The 16,874-nt window shown below is 38.3% G+C and overlaps 1 protein-coding gene across 4 annotated transcripts in view; it reads left to right on the plus strand.

The window, feature by feature from the left end:
• COL14A1 (collagen type XIV alpha 1 chain) overlaps window positions 1–16,874 on the plus strand; it is a 180,081-nt gene that overhangs the window by 79,129 nt on the left and 84,078 nt on the right. For all 4 annotated transcript variants that reach the window (XM_036338169.1, XM_036338168.1, XM_036338170.1 and 1 more), the window contains 5 exons: window positions 1,338–1,460; window positions 2,291–2,440; window positions 5,206–5,322; window positions 11,479–11,625; window positions 15,448–15,504. In XM_036338169.1, coding sequence (XP_036194062.1) covers window positions 1,338–1,460; window positions 2,291–2,440; window positions 5,206–5,322; window positions 11,479–11,625; window positions 15,448–15,504 — 594 coding nt within the window. The remainder of the gene's footprint in view (window positions 1–1,337; window positions 1,461–2,290; window positions 2,441–5,205; window positions 5,323–11,478; window positions 11,626–15,447; window positions 15,505–16,874) is intronic.

The following is a 16,874-nucleotide window of genomic DNA, read 5'->3' on the forward strand; positions in this document are numbered from 1 at the left end:
CATGATGCGTACAGAGAAACAGCACCCAAAAAGCAACACTTGGCTTCCCCCAAGTGGGACACAGGCACTGCCACCACCCCAGAGCAACAGCCCACCAAATCTCAGCCAACACTGCCGAGATCCCATGGCCAGCCCCGAAATGGTCGCTGTGGGTACTGTCGTCAACTAGCAATGGCCTGCTTCCACTCCCTAGTGACTAGTCTCCTTGCAGTTTCTTCAGTCCAGGAACACCCAGGTGGAAACATTTTACATTGCAATCAAATGTTTGTGAAGCATTTTCCCATGCCTCATCTCATTTGATCCTCACAGAAGTCCTGGAGTAGGTAGATGGGAGACTCGGTGGAATCCTATTTTCTTTTCATTAGCCACAAAACAGGGATTTTGAAAGGTTAGAAACTTGACCTGACGGAAAGAAGTAAATGGTGGAACTTGAAAATGACTTCAGGTTTTCTCACTGTACAGAATATAGTCAAACACTGCTGCAGTTAAATATTTTACCCTTTGTTCTCCCTGCATGATCTACAATAATAATCGGCTTTGTGTTGATATTTACTGCTGTGTTGCTGACAATTACTTGAAAGAGATGTTGGGGTGCTTCACTAGGCTGGAAAAAGTTTAGCTAAATCAGAAAGCAGGTCTAATTAAACAAGTATCAACGCATGCATGATACGTATAAAGCTCTCGCTGGTGCGAATCACACGCGTGTGTTTCCATCTGTCATTGTTGATCATGAATTTGGTTGACACTTCTATTATAAAGAAAGGGTGAATAGCGATATTAAAAAATTTCTTCTAATTAATTTCCTTTCAATGTGCACGAATTCATGCACCAGGCCACTAGTAGGAAGATAAAAGCAAAAAAAAAAAAAAAATTCATCAGAATCTTACCTCCAAGAATTACCATCATTACTATTGTGTGCTCACCCTTGATATTGCTCAACAAACATACTTGGATAGTGGAACAGAGTGGCATGTATATAGAAATTTTAATAAACACTTTTTTTACTTAAAATTTTTTACTTAAAATTTTTTTACTTAAAATTTTAAGTAAAATTCAATTTTACTTAAAATTCACTGAAGAAGAAACCAAAGTGACATTGAATGAACTGCTGATCTTCAGATAAAAGCATTTCATCACAAGCACAATTAGTTCCTATATATTTAATATTCAAAACAGATGTGGACTCTCAAAGGTTTCTCACCATGTGTTTTAGTGTATTTTCACCTGTAAATATTTTTAACACTGTGGGAAGATATTTCAGATTTTGTTAACAATGCTATAGATTGTAAACATGGAAACCACATGAAATCCTGATTTTCCTTTTCTTTCCTGCTCAGTGCCACCATCTGGTCCCCAAAACTTACAGGTCTCAGAAGAATGGTACAACAGGTTGCGTATTACGTGGGATCCCCCATCTTCCCCTGTAAAGGGCTATAGGATCGTCTACAAACCTGTTAGTGGTAAGTATACTTTAAAAACATATATTGTTAGCATGATTAGGCAGCTGACATGTCTTTTAAGATTAGTTATTTTTGTTTTGACAAAATATTTCTATCTATCTTTGGCTTTAAGAAGTGGGAAGAGTCTTGCCCAGCCGGTGTAGCTCAGCAGTTGAGCATTGACCCAGGAACCAAGAGGCCACCAGTTCAATTCCTGGTCAGGGCACATACCTGGGTTGCAGGCTTGATCTCCTGGATGGGGGGAGGAGTGGGCATGCTGGAAGTAGCTGATCGATGACATTTCTGTCTCATCAATATTTCTATTTCTCTATCCCCCCTCTCTTTAAAAAGTCAATAAAAACATTTTTTATAAAAAAAGTGGGATGAATCTCTTACCTTTCTTGAAAATAAAAAGGCATTTCTAGGATGGTTAGTGTTACGGTAGAGATAATCAGAATGATGAAGCTATGACCTTACTTAAGAAATGACTGTGTGTCTGGGAAGGGGCCATTGAGGATAACTTCTTCAGTCGGGCAAGTGTCCCAGAGCCTGTGGCCACACGGTAGCCCCACTGTGAAGGCCTCACGGTATGGCAGCTGGAGGAGTGTGAGGTGGGCCAGCTTCTTTGAGTAAGCACTAAGGAAAGAGCTATATTTAAGAAAAGGACCAGATCCCGGGAAAGCCCAAGAATGGTCATCAGGTGTGCCCGTCTTAGAGCTGGATGGGCCTGGATTCAAACCCCAGCACTGCTGTGTAATCCTGGGCAACTAGGAAACCATGACTAAGTACAGTTCACTTCAGGCGTGTTTTCATATTCAGTTGTAACCGAAATACGCTCTTTCTCCTTTCAGTTGCTGGCCCAACCCTGGAAACGTTCGTGGGACCGAACGTTAACACCATTCTCATCACAAACCTCCTCAGCGGAATGGACTACAATGTGAAGATATTTGCCTCCCAGGCCTCTGGCTTCAGCGATGCCCTGACAGGCGTGGTGAAAACACGTAAGGCCCATGTCCTGTTGTCTCAGCCCCATGTGTGGTTTTGCCACTCTGTTTTTACTGTAACTCAACTCCTCCTTCAACTTGGCGGCTGGTTTTTCTTTTTCTTTTCTTTCTGGATGGTGTTTCGTGGAAAGAAAGGTGTGTTCCTAACTCGGGCTCTAGTTCAGAGTCCTGGCTGGCAGGCGGACTGTCAGAGCCTGGCGTTCAACTGGACTTGATGGTGGTGGATAGGATTTCCTTCTGGAAAGTCTTTGTTGGCATTGTTCAAATTAGGTGAAATTTTCCAAGTAGCGTGTAGCATGATACAGCCAAGCCAGTTAAAGTTGGTCGAGGGGGGAAATTGCCTTTTCTCAAAACTTTCATTATTCCCTACCTTAACACACACACACACACACACACACACACACACACACACACACACACACACACCATGCCTAAAAGATATATGTACCAGTCTAAGGACTTCCTTCTCCACCTTTTGAGGGTTTTCATGCTGTCCCACCATCTGGGACTTCTCATTGGCATATGCAACCCCCAGGCATCCGTGGCATAATGCAGTGTTTCCAAACTCCAGCGTGTTTGTTCTGTATTGCTGATGTTTGTTGTACTTCCCCACCATCTGTTTGATATATTTCTTTAAGTCGACGTACAGTTTTTTGGTTTTTGTTTTTTTTTTTAACTTAAATACTTTCAAAACCCACATAATTATTCTAAACAGAAGACCAGTATTTTTAATACACATTAAAGATAATACAGAAAAGTCCAACATAAAAATGGTTTGGCTACAGGTTAATGAAATTCATCCTGAGTGCATGGCCCCACCCTTGAGAGTGACAGTCACGATGTGATCAAAAGTCTGAGCCTTAAATCTGCTACTTGTTAGCTATGGCCTTAAGCAAATTACTTAGCTTCTCCAAGCCCAAGTTTTCTCCATGCTATAATGAAGATCATAATAACCATGTACAGGCTGATTGTGAAGATTAAACAGATAACATATTAAAAGTGTCTACCATATGGCAAGTGCTCGGTTAACAACTACCATTACTATTGTAGTAATTGTGCTTTATGCCCGTGGCTCCTAGCTCATGCTCATCTCTAATCAATTAAACGGATACATGGAATTGTGCAAGAATGGGGTGTATATTTTAACAGATATCAAGACACCTATATTTGGCCACCGAGAGGCAACTCTTTTATGGAGTATCTTCAAATCTTATGGGCTAGATACAAAGTCAATTTAATCTCAACGGAAATAGTCTCTGTCTTGAAGAGATTTGGCAAGACTTTGGACTGTGGTCCTGATCTTGTACTTGGCTGTTCAAGTGCTATTCTTCTGGGCACTGCCTTAACCTCCAAGGCATTCCTGTTGTGCTGTTATTGCAGCCCTACAGTCCTTCCTCAGAAATGCCTTAAAAGCCCCTGTGCATTTTCCCAACCTCTCCCTCCCCTCTCCTCCAGTTTATCTCCAGTTTCTTTCTAGATTACCCTTTCTGTCTGTGCCATTTTTCTGTCTCTAGGATTCTTTCATCCATCTCTCTTCTCCTTAATCTGTTTTGTTTCTGTCTATCCACCACCCTTTGTCTGCTTTCTTCCTCCTTCTGTTCCATCCATCTTCTCTCCTTTAATAAATATGTTGGGTATTCCAAATAGATGTAAAAAGACAGAGTATTAAATTGTTTTATATTCTATCATCAAAGTAAAAGTGAGAGCAGCTTGTGATGTGTTTTCTCCCCTTTCTCCCAAGCAAAATAAAACTCCACACAATGGCAACTACATTTCAGTTGTTTTTTAAATTTAGTGTGGTTATATGAATCATTATTGATGTCCTTTTCCTTTTTTCATGGGGGTACAGAGGGCATTTTAATTGACCTTAAAAAGATAGATCTTTCTTCTCTGATCTAACAAAGGAATGATGTACAGATGTAAGTTGTGATTAGACAAGATCATCTTCACCAATTTGAAAAATAATTTTGAGCTTTTTAAAACATTTTATTAGGTAGCTAAGAGAGAGGAAGAAGTAAGAAAAATGAGATGGATGAGCATCAGAGGTCATTAGAGAAAGCAAATATTATTAATTTTTTGCTTTTTCTTCTTGGATTAAATGATAAAACATCATATGCTTACTCTTCTGCTGTCTTAGAAAAACAATAATTTTACTGCTTCCCAAAATAACTTTTTGGTGAATCATTTTTTAACATCATAGATTAATAGGAATCTGTGTTAAATCTTTTATTTTTAAATTTTCAAAAATTTTCTTATTTTTATTCAATCATGCTTTGAAGGCCAGTCCACATGAAACTGCTCTCCCTTGAGTAAGACTTCCATTTTGTCCACTTTGCTCTTCCCTTTTATTTAAGCCATCACTATCTTTCACTGGTTGATAAGTACATATTGTATTTAATTTTTATTATAAAGGTAATATGTATTAATTTTTGAACATTTAGAAAACAAATAAATAAAGAGGGAAGATTAAGAGTCACCCATAATTTCAGCATCCATTGCACCTAGTTCTTTTCCTCTGAATATTTCCTTTCTTGTTTACAAATATGACAGACTGAAAAATATATAATGTTTTGCAACTGCTTTTTCATGTCATAAAACTTATTTTTCAGTGAAAAAATGTATTGTGAGTTGATGGGTTTCTTCCCACCTCTCACTAAGGAACTTTGAATTCATATTTTATCATGTTAAAGTTCACTGTGGACTTGGGGACATTTGTGGCATTGTCTGCAGTGTGCTATAGCTCTGTTTCTATTTCCTTACAGTGTTTTTGGGTGTGACCAATCTTCAAGCAGACCAGATTCAAATGACCAGCTTGTGTGCTCAGTGGCAGGTGCACCGTCATGCCACTGCCTACAGGATAGTTATAGAATCCGTCCAGGGTAAGTGCAATTCACCACATCTGTTTTTGTCAAGGACTGAGGACTTAGCTCTGTGCAAGTCCCTATGGACAACATGCACATAACATTAGAGCAGAGCCCTCTCATTGAGGAGGCAATATTGTGTTATGGATCATGCAGGATATGGAGTCAAAGTGGCTGATTAAGCCAATTATTGAACTCTCCAACCTCCACTTTCTCGTCTGTTAATGGTGGGACCATAGTGCTGATATGCTGGTATCCTCTGAGGATTAAGCTGAGATAGGACTTGTAACAGTGCTTTGCACACATTAAGCACCTGAGAAATGTCAGCTTCTATTTGTGATAGGAACCCAATAGCCAGGATTAACATACATTAAAATCAGTGCTATAATTGTGGTAGTTACTCATTGGGGATCTAGGTTTGACTTGAATATTTTTCGTAGTGATTTTTTTTTTTTTTACTTTTGGGGTAATTGGTGAGCAACAGACTCTCATTCAGGAGATGGTATACAATAGAATAAGAGCACCATGAGAAGAGATTCTACCCACCCCAACCTAGGCGTTGTCTCAACAATTAGTGGCTGAATTAAAGCCACTAATCCCTTGGTTCTCTGTGTGTGATCCTGTAGGAATTCCTTTAGCCTGACACGGGCTAAACATAAGTGACTGGCTTTAATTCAGAATGAACATTGAGTAAGGGAAAGTCAGGACCGTCACAGGGATTCTGTGGTTGTATTTAATATGATTAATGGGATGCTTAAGCAGGAGTAGATGAAAGATATGCAATCCTTGTGAAACAATGATAAAATCTTGAGTTATGTTTCATATATCTTTAAACAACTAGCTAATTCACATTTTAATATGGAAGGGTTGATGTTTATTGGAATTTGTTAAGCTTTAAAAAATACTAAGTATAAAAATCACACTTCTGCCGAAACCGGTTTGGCTCAGTGGATAGAGCGTCGGCCTGCGGACTGAAGGGTCCCGGGTTCGATTCCGATCAAGGGCATGTACCTGGGTTGCGGGCACATCCCCAGTAGGGGATGTGCAGGAGGCAGCTGATCGATGTTTCTCTCTCATCGATGTTTCTAACTCTCTATCTCTCTCCCTTCCTCTCTGTAAAAAATCAATAAAATATATTTAAAAAAAAAATCACACTTCCAAATTACCCCCTCATGCTTTTATCTTTTTATAACATTTAAGAAGTTAACATGAAGGGACATAGGCTCCTGTGGATTTATTTATTATCTTTCATAAAAATTATAATTATGTAGATTTACATAAAATTATATGAAAACTGGCTTGTCGGTGGAATTAGCGAATTCCATATGTATTTTTAACTAAATGCTTTTAGTGTAGCCTATTTGCAAAATAACATTGGGTTCTTATCAGAGGATATGATTGATGTGCCTGGTGACATCGATCTGGTAATCCATAAGCTCTTTCTGAAGCCAGGATCTTTACTAGCAAAAAAATAGGAGTCCACATTTCCTTCTTATCTTTAAGTTAAGTTAACTTGTACTCCTTCAGTATAATTTTCAGGCTGCCAGAAGCCTCTTTAACAGAGACTTAATAGTCTCAATTAAACAATAATGAACAAAAGTATTTATTTTTCATCAACATTTATAGCTGAGAGATTTATGAGCCTAGTTAACCTACATCTCATTGATCCAGTTATCTAACTGAATATCATTAACCTACAGGACATCAAAAGACTATAATCAATAACCTCAAAAAGGAGTGTTGGGTGTGGGGAGTGAATGTGGAGATAGCAGTGAGGACTATGTTTAAATATTTTAACTTATACAATTTAGGTCAAGGAATAGTCTTTCTACTTTGGAGTGGGGGACAAATTAGATTGAGTTTCTTTCTTTTTTATCTTTGACCTTCTTCACCTATTTCTCCCACCCTTCATCCACTGCGTCTAGCTACCACTAATCTGTTCTCTGTCTCTATGAGCTTGTTTTAGGTTGGGTTTCTTTATCTCACAGAGAAATGTGATCATCATCCTGACCACTGCATTGAAGGACTTGTGGTCAGATGCCCATTCTTCCATGGGCTGATGAGTCCTGGAGTCCCTGCTGTTTTAACTCTGTAATAGCGCCCATTGGCTTACAAATATTGCCTTTGCAGAAACTTTAGTGTTTGTACCCCAGAGGAAATAGTAGAGAGAAATGAGACCTAATTCCTCCATGTGATGGAGAAACACTTTATCCCAGGCTGACCTATTTCAAATACCTCTGGCAAATTCCTATTGTTTGACAGGTAACTTTTTCCAGGTTCTTTCTTTAAAAAAAAATAATATTCCCTATGGTTTGGTCATGTGCACTCATGTTTTGGGATGAAGTCAGTGGAGAGACCTCTGTTCTAACCATAATAGTTGGCTAATTTTCTTCTTTGGGCTTCAGTTTCTCTAAAATTACTTCTTTTGAGGTTTTTACCTGAAATACATACACATTTCCAAGGTTTTTGCGAGTGAAGGTAGCGAGGCTGTATCATTCAGGTTTGTTTGTTTGTAAATGGCAAAAGTGCAGATAAAAGAGACGTAAGCAAAAGGATCGATTTCTTGGCTAATATACTGCAAAGTTCACTAGTATCTGGTTCATTCTCAACCAGATTCTGTGAGTTGGCCTCAGTCAGATCCAGAATGACATCCTCTCAGCTTCTAGCTTAACAGTCTTTGTTAAATTTGCATTAACAGACATAATTGAGGACCTGGGCGGGAACTTTTGCTGTAAAATGTGGCCTCCGTTTGTCTCGGTGGAACACAATTTAGGTTGCTATCTGAATCTGTGTCTCCCAGGCTGCAGCTCCTTTTTGCTCAAGTAAAATTAATTTTGGTTTAAAAAAAAAAGAGCTACTCTTTCTCAGTAACTAACAACAGTCCAGGAGCTGAGCCAATATGTGTCAGATGCCCCTAAATCCATCATTGAATTCAAGATCATGAAATAAATTGACGGGTCGGATCTAGTTGACTTCCACCACCGCCCCCCTTTTTTTTTTGGAGGGAGAGAGGGGTTGTTTCCCTGTCCTTCCCAAATCATAAAGGCCAAGACTGGGGAAGAATGGATTCAAATAAAGAGGGATTAGATGAAAGACATGAGAAAATACAGATGTCCTCTACCCATGTAAATATTGTTACATTTTACATAGCCAAGACACACCACAAAAAGAAGATTACCAGAAGGATAAGGTCCTTTCAGGAGAGACTGAAATAAAATCTGCTTTGAGTCAGTCCTTCACTTGCCAAATTAAATTGTAGCTTTTGGTTAGTAGTAGGATAGACCAAAGACAGAGATGTTTGGTCTTGGGTAACTCAGAACCCCATGAGAGCCTCCTTTAGTTCTGTGGATGCTCTGGAGTTCTGTCTCTCTCCAGCTGTTTTGAGTTTGACTTTGCATCTGAGGTTCAGCATAACATTTCCCTTCAAGTTCATGTATTTACACATGACATGGGCCCAAATGCTATATTCCCTCCCTCATCTCCATAACTCAGTGAATTTCTTTTCTCTCTGTTTTAAAAAAAAAGTTTCAAAGGATGCTCAATTTGTCTTCTATGTATAGGTGTTGATATGTCAATTTCCCCTTTTAACAAAGAGAGAGAATCGAAGCATAATGGAGAGCCTACCTTAAAAAAAGGGGTGGGGTCATGAAATGCAACCTACTCTCAAGATTAAACTTTTTAAATAAATTTTATTTTATTGTTGACAGTATTATAGATGTCTTGCATTTTCTCCCTTTTAGCCCCGCTCCACCCCACTCCCACCCCACCTCAGGCCTTCTTCATGCTATTGTCTGTGTCCATGGGTTATGCCATAAATGTTCTTTGGTTAATCCCCCTTCCCTTTAACCCCCTCACCTTCACTGAGATCTGTTTTTCTGTCTCATACATTCATACCTCTGGACCTATTTTGTTCATCAGACTCCACTTATAAGTAAGATCATGTGATATTTGTTTTCTCTAACTGGCTTAATTCGCTTAGCATGATAGTCTCCAGGTTCACCCAGACTGTCTCAAAGGGTAAGAGATCTTTCTTTTTTACTGCTGCATAGTATTCCATTGTGTAAATGTACCACAGCTTTTTTTACCCTCTCATCTACTGATGGGCACTTAGCTGTTTCCAGATGAAGATTAAACTTTTTGAAGCTGTAACATTATGATGGGGGATCAGGGTATTTGAGACACCTATGGAATGGGAGCATTTATATCATAACGTTCTAGCAGAGTATCTGGATCCTGCATATTCTTTGGTTGGGGATCTCAGTAACTACTCTTAGGACATTTTGGTGAGTCAAATTATGGCATCATTATCAGCATGACAACAACCCGGAGCATGCTTCATAAGAATGAATGCACAAAGACAGAATTTTTTCTCCCTGTTCCAAAAAATAAATGAACTCCCTGCTTTTGGCACATGGGGTTGAGAAAATTAGTCATCATTTGATCAGTTTAAATGTTTTCCTTTAGGGCAAAGCCATTAGACATGAATCACACATGCCAACAGCAACATGGATACACCCCCATTCATGTAACCCCTCTTTGTTAGTATTGGGAATCAAACCATACTGTTTCCCATTAATTTTACAGTGACTGTTCCAGTTTTCCAAAGATTTGTAGATTTTTTTTGAGCAGTAAAACCCATTTATATTCTTATTGTCAAGGGTCTGTAGAGTGCATGGGTATTCACAAGAAAGAGAGGAGATGGCAGAAGAGCACATTTCTAGAATTGATTCCAGGAGAGTCCCTGGAAACTCTTATGGCGATAGAGGAATATGATTCATGCATAGGGTTTAGGAAATGTTTGCATTACAGGTGGCTCACAGTAGCTTGCAAGAGGCTCCAAAGTTGTGGTTAAGGGTTAGAAAGAAGCAGCTTTAGTGGGGTGCTGAGCCAGACTGAACTTGGACACCAGTAAAGCAGAGCACAGGGTTACTAACATTTCCTTGCTATCAAACTCCTTTCATAGCAGTTTATAACCTCACAAACACCTAAATAATGTTTTCATTTCATCATTTTGTAAAGTGCATGATAAAGAAATTATTGAAGTAGACCTTAATTCATTCTGAACAAATGTATTACTAAAAATCATATTACAAAGTTCACTTTGATACTCTTTAATATTTACAGTTATAAAAATAAGTTTTAAATTTCATTGAACAAAAGGCTTTAGTTTATATTTTTAAAAATCAGGATTTATCCATTGACATATTTAAATAACACATGTTATGTTTGTTCTGACAAATGTATATTGTAATATATATGTTTTGTTCCTATATGTTAAAATATAGATTGAAATTTAACAGGTATTATACTTTCAAAGTAGGAAAAAATAAGTACTTAACATTTTTGCATTTTGAACTTAAAAAAGCAACTGGTCTGTTTTTATGTTTTCTCTCTTTTCTTTATATTTAATAAGCTGCAGATAAAATATGTGTGATGTAGTTAATGTCCTATGAGTAGTTACTGAGACCCCCAACCAGAGAACATGCAGGACCCAGGACACTCTGCTGGACATTATGACATAGATGCTTCAATTCCCCAGGTGTCTCAAATATATTTTTAACACTGATTTTTTAATTTCTAGAAATAAAGCTATGTAAAGCTTTGGCTAGATGGATACAACTTAAGGATCAGATGAAAATCATTCTAGGGGGAAATTTGCATAATTGTTCTAGAGGGAAAATCACATAAATGGAAATTTGTGTGATACAATGATTCTTTAAAAAAAAACAAAAAACAATTATATGATACTAGAGGCCCAGTGCACAAAATCCAGGCATGAGTAGGGTTCCTAGGGCCTGGCTGGTGATCAGGGCCGATCAGGTTCCCTCCCTCCCCGTCTCATGCCTCTCTGCCTCCTGCCTCCCGCCTCCCTGCCTCCCTCACTCACTTCCCTCACTCCCTGAGGCCACCGCTGGTCGCCCACCATGTTCTGTGCTACCCTCTGGTGGTCAGCACATGTCATAGCAAGCAATCGAACTCCCATTTTCCCGGTCAAACTCCCAAGGGGACACTTTGCATATTAGCCTTTTATATAAATAGGTAATTCCTCAAACAAGTATAATTCATCCTAGAGTTATCTGATTAGGCCAGGCATATTAAGCATTTTAGAAGCAAATCACTTATGGTTGGCTGTTTTTTAAAATGTCATGTTCATGTGTTTTGTTTTTATTATAGATACACAAAAGCAAGAATCTACTGTGGGTGGAGGGACAAGCAGGCATTGCTTCTATGGACTTCAGCCCGATTCACAGTATAAAATCAGTGTTTACACAAAGCTTCAGGAGACTGAGGGACCCAGTGTGAGCATAATGGAAAAAACACGTAAGTCTAGTGCCTTCTCTCCTGATCCCCATCTCCACGCATAGTTTTTAGGCATCCTGTTTGGGTTAAAAAAAAAACTTTATTCCATTTAGAAGAATATTAGCTATTTCTGCCCAGGGCTATCTGTAATACAAGTTTTATTCCTCCAATCCAGGCTCAGAGTTCACTGCATGTGACCCATTGATGCATCTGTATGGCATTTCCCCATCCTCCGTACACTTCACAAGGAATTATAAGGCCATATGATGGCAAAGTGCTTGAACAATGACTTATATTGTGATCTATACCCATAAGGAACACTTGTGGTATGTGGAGTGTGAAATGAAGTTTAAGGACCGGGTCCTGACATTAAAACAATGGCATATTACCACAGCCATGTGGGTGGGCATGGAGCCAACATGTTCCAATTGACTGACCCTAGAGTTATTGCCTACTTAAGAGGCTCTTGTACTTTTTCCAAGTTGGCTGCAGATCTGATGCACTGAAGGGAAAGGCAAAGTATAAAATTAAAACAAAGCACTTTTTACATGTTCTAAAGAGCAAGGAGAGTGTCAGCTTCTTGGAATGGCTTCTAATCAAGGATTCCTGACCTAGAGGCCACAGGCATTAAAATGACTTGAACTGCAGTGAATTCTAGGGGACATTTGTGTGCTTAACTTGGAATCTTGAACTTAAACTCAAAATCCCTGAAGATCTGTGTCGGAAGAGGTGGTGGGCACTGGGCTTTCCTTGGAAGCCCCTCTGTCATCTATGTGACACTTTTTTTCTACTGGCAATAGATCAGTCTTTCAGTTGATCTGGGACACGTAGAAAGAAATCATCAATGTGTGGCTTTCAAACACAGAAAGACAATGTTTAATAAATGGAATCATCTATTTTTTCTAATACAAAGATTTTCATAACTGAAGTATTCAACATTATATTACACAGGTATTTGAGGTATATGTATATCAATACATAAAATTCACCGGTTTTAAATGTCCAATTCAATACTTTTTAATACATAGAGTTGAACAGCCATCACTACAATCCAACTCTGAGACGTTTCACCGACTCAAAGATATCTTTCATGTCTGTTCAGTCAATCCCCAGTCCCCTCTTCAGCCCCAGGCAATTTACTTTCTTTTCTCATAGTATATTGGCCTTTTCTAGACATTTCCTACAAATGGGAATATATAGTATGTAACCTTTTGCATTTGGCATTTTTCACTTAGCATATGTTTGTGGGTTGTTTTTTTTTAATTTTAGCATATGTTTTTGAGGTTTATCCACACTGCAGAATGTATCAGAGGTTTGTTTCTTTTTATTGCTGATTAGAATTCTATTTTATGGATAGAGGATCATATAATTTTAAACTTATTAGAGCCCTGGTAGTGCACTGGATTTAGCATCAAACAGGCTCAGTTGCGGCCCTTTCAAGCATTGTGGCCTTAGGCAATTCAGTGTCTCTGAGCTTTTTTTTGCTCATCAGTAAAATTAAATAGCTACTCTCTTAGCCCAGTGGTGGTGGTGAAGATCCAGTAAAAGAGAATGTGTTGAGAAGCTTTCAGTTTGTATCTTATTGAACAAATACTTTCTGTCATCACTTGGAGATCACAAAGTGATGGCCATGGGGTCAGACATGTTTTGTTTTTGTGGGGTTTTTTTTGAAAAAAAGAAAAAAAACTTTTTAAAGTGTTAAAGTGTTTTAAAAATTCAAAAGCTCTGACAGCACAGGACACACTTACCCTCACAGTGCCTATCTGCTGGAATCAGTAACTGCTGTCTCTTTTAGACAGTGTCTGTGATCTCAAGTTGTTACTGTTTAATGTTTGGGCTAGTTCTTTGCTCATATTCATTACTTGCCTGACCGCTGAAAACATTTCAGTTTGTGACCCGGATCTACTTTCCTTCCCCTAATACGAACCCCACGACGCTTCACTACCCACTGAGGGTTAAAGTGAACAGCTCTGGTTGATGTAAATGTTTTCCTTATGTTGGGGACATCTGTTTTTTGCAGCTTCCACGCACTGGCTCCAGTGCAATCTGAAGCCACGTAGATCAGGACCGATCCTTCTTCTATGTGACGGCCCCTCATATGCTTGGAGACAGGGGCCATCTGTATGCCACATAGAGAGTATAAACACGCGTCACCAGTTTATTGTTCTTCCTACCCAAGGGATTCTTTGGCCAGATGTTCTGCTCAAACATATTGATCTGTCCGCCATAGCCTCCCATTGACTTGCCCTTGATTTATTGACTGAACTTCGGATATGCCTCAATTTTCCTCATTTAAAAAAAATGCATACATCTTGCTTCCACAGATTTTAAGATAAATAAATCTGGCTTTAATAGCATTTTGTGGTGCTTTAAAGAAAGCTTTGCAATCCTAATTTTAGTGTTAAGGTTTCTCTCTCTTTAACTTTTGAAACTTTTTAGCTTCAAAAGTTGCCTTTGAAAGACAACATGGATATATATTCATACTAATGCAACAGAAGGTATAAAGTGTATTGTCAACCTCTCTATTTCTTCTTCATTCTTCCTTCTAAATACCTATTTGTATTAGTTTGGTCTCCTTTAAGAAAGTCTACCTGATATATATATATATATATATATATATATATATATATATATATATATAGAGAGAGAGAGAGAGAGAGAGAGAGAGAGAGAGAGAGAGAGAGATATCAATATAAATATATAGGTATGTACCTGATAAAGATATCAGATAAATTTTTTTAATGTTTCACAAAAGGGATCATACCATAGATTCAATGACTTGCTTCATTTCACATAATAATGTTTAACATTTTTCCATATCTGTAATATACAGTGACCTCATTCTTTTAAATGTTGAATCATTTTACTCAGATTTATTTTATTGGCTTTTAGATTTGGAAAAGACCTTAAAATTCATCTCTTCCAACCTTCCTGCCAGGGAAGGAATTCCCTTTACAACATTCCCGGCAAATAACCAGTCTGCCTGAGCTCAAATCCTTCCAGCCACTTGGCACTTACTGTCTCCCTTAGCTGAACATCTCCCTCTGCTAATGGCTATGATTAGTTGAAGATTTTACCACATATTAAACTGGGGAAATAAGAATTTTCTCAGTCTTTCTTAAATTTTTAGCATCAAACAAGATAGAAAAGAACACATAAAAATAATATTTAGGATGCTTGCTTGATGATGCCATAACTTCCTGGTGATTTGTCCTGGTATGATAGTCACTCCTCTGATGAACTATCGCCAGGTCTGTTAACCTCCACATGTTACATGGACTTGTCATCCCTCATCATCCAGGTTGAACTGACCTGTGGTCTCCTGATGTCCTGCCATTTGGTCCTCAGAACTTAAAGTTTTCCAGAAGCAGTCTGGGTAGAATAGAGAGTGAATCAGATTCCACTGGGGACCACATCATGGGGATGCAGAATGAGAAGGGAGAAAGTGCTAATGAACAAGGATTGATGGTCAATCCTTGCTTAGGCAGAATGGAAATGATGTTTACATGTGTGAAAGAAGCCAGAGACTAATGTGAAATAGGTTGGCAGGATTCCTGCCTTAAATCAACATTAGAACCACTTTGTAGTTGACAGCTTGATTGTATCGACTCCTGCTGGGTAAATTGAACTGTGGCGAAATGGCATTTCAAGCCTTCCTTCTAAGGTTGAGGGGATGGATGGAGACAGTTTTCACAGGCTGTGGCTATCTTATAGCAGCCACTAAATTCTCTAAGGCGAGATCTGTCCCAGTCATTGAATCCCCTGAAGAATTATTACTCCATGACCTCCCTCTCTTCGCCACAGATGAGATGACTAATTGATGCTCTTTCTTCCTCTCTACAGAATCGCTTCCTACTCAACCACCTACTTTTCCTCCAACCATTCCACCAGCAAAAGAAGGTAAAAGAATAATACAATAATGATGTGATTTTAGGTTTAAGATTTTGTTGGCTTTGTTCATTTGATCATTTAAAAACAAAGGTATTCCTAAAATATATTTTCTCCTTAAAACAAATGCTTATCAAATCCTGATAGGGTACAAACTCGCAACCAGTAGTAAATAAGACATGCAGATGTAATGCATAATATAATGAACACTGACGACAACATTGTACAATAACTATGTAATGTGATAGAGGTACTAAATATCCCTATAGTGGCACCCATATTACAGTATGTACTAGTAAATGTATCCACTTAACATGTTGTACACCTTAAGTTTATACACTATCATATGTCAAATATATTGAATTTTAAAAAATAGATAAATATCCATGTAATTACAGATTTTCTAACAAAATTGCAGTATGTTTATTTCATTGAAAATATCAGAGTAGTGAATGTTCATCAAAGAATAGTTATGTAATTTTGTGAGTGAGAATCTATTTTATAATTCTGTAGACAGGGTAATAATTCCCTGGTTACCTCTGAAATGGCTCTCCTAGTTTCCATCTTCATCACAAGAGTTTCTTATCACCTCTTATCTGAGCTGTTAAGGTACTTTCTAAAAAAACTTCCAAACACAGAAGTGGTTGTTTATTTTTTAAATTCCATTAATAAACATTTAACTCTACTAGTCATTCTCAAAGCTCCCATGCCAGGCACTTGGAATGCAGTAATAATATATGATTGCTGCTGAGTGCTTATTCTCAGTATTGCAAGAGAACAGGTGTTTGCCTATCATGACCAGTCAAGAATATGAGTCTGGAAATGGAGATTATACTGTGGTTGTCCAGAAATGAAAACAGTTAATGCTACTGCAGGCTAATTACTTGTAAAGGAGGAGGAGAAATTTGATCTACATTTTGAAGCAGGAGTTTAAAGGTAAATAAATGGGAGAAGAGCACTCAGTCATGGAATGATCTAAGCACACAGTGTGTTTGCGAAACAATGAGCGGCACATGGAAAAGACTGAAGATAGAGTTACAAAGTGGTTTGTGTTGCAGAATAAGGAGTGTGAGCTCTACCCTGAAGGAAATAGTGTGCCATTGGAAGTTTTATGGAGGGGGGCTGACCTGAGGAAATCAGGGTTTGAGAAAAATAACCTTGGTGCAATGGACAAGAGGGTTTGGGGGAGGAGAGGATAAAGGTGGAACATGTAGTTGGAAGGTTGTTTTGGAAGAGTTCTTCCTTTCATCATGTATTTTAAAGTACCTGTTATGTACCAGGGATACAATGAAAACTAAGTTGTTCCTGTCTCACAGCAGCTTAAAGTCAGTGGGGTCACATGCTGGAGAGTTTATGTGTCAGGGAAACAAAGGCAATGAGAA

Source organism: Myotis myotis, unplaced genomic scaffold (genome assembly GCF_014108235.1).
Source record: "Myotis myotis isolate mMyoMyo1 unplaced genomic scaffold, mMyoMyo1.p scaffold_m19_p_16, whole genome shotgun sequence".
NCBI lineage: Eukaryota > Metazoa > Chordata > Mammalia > Chiroptera > Vespertilionidae > Myotis > Myotis myotis.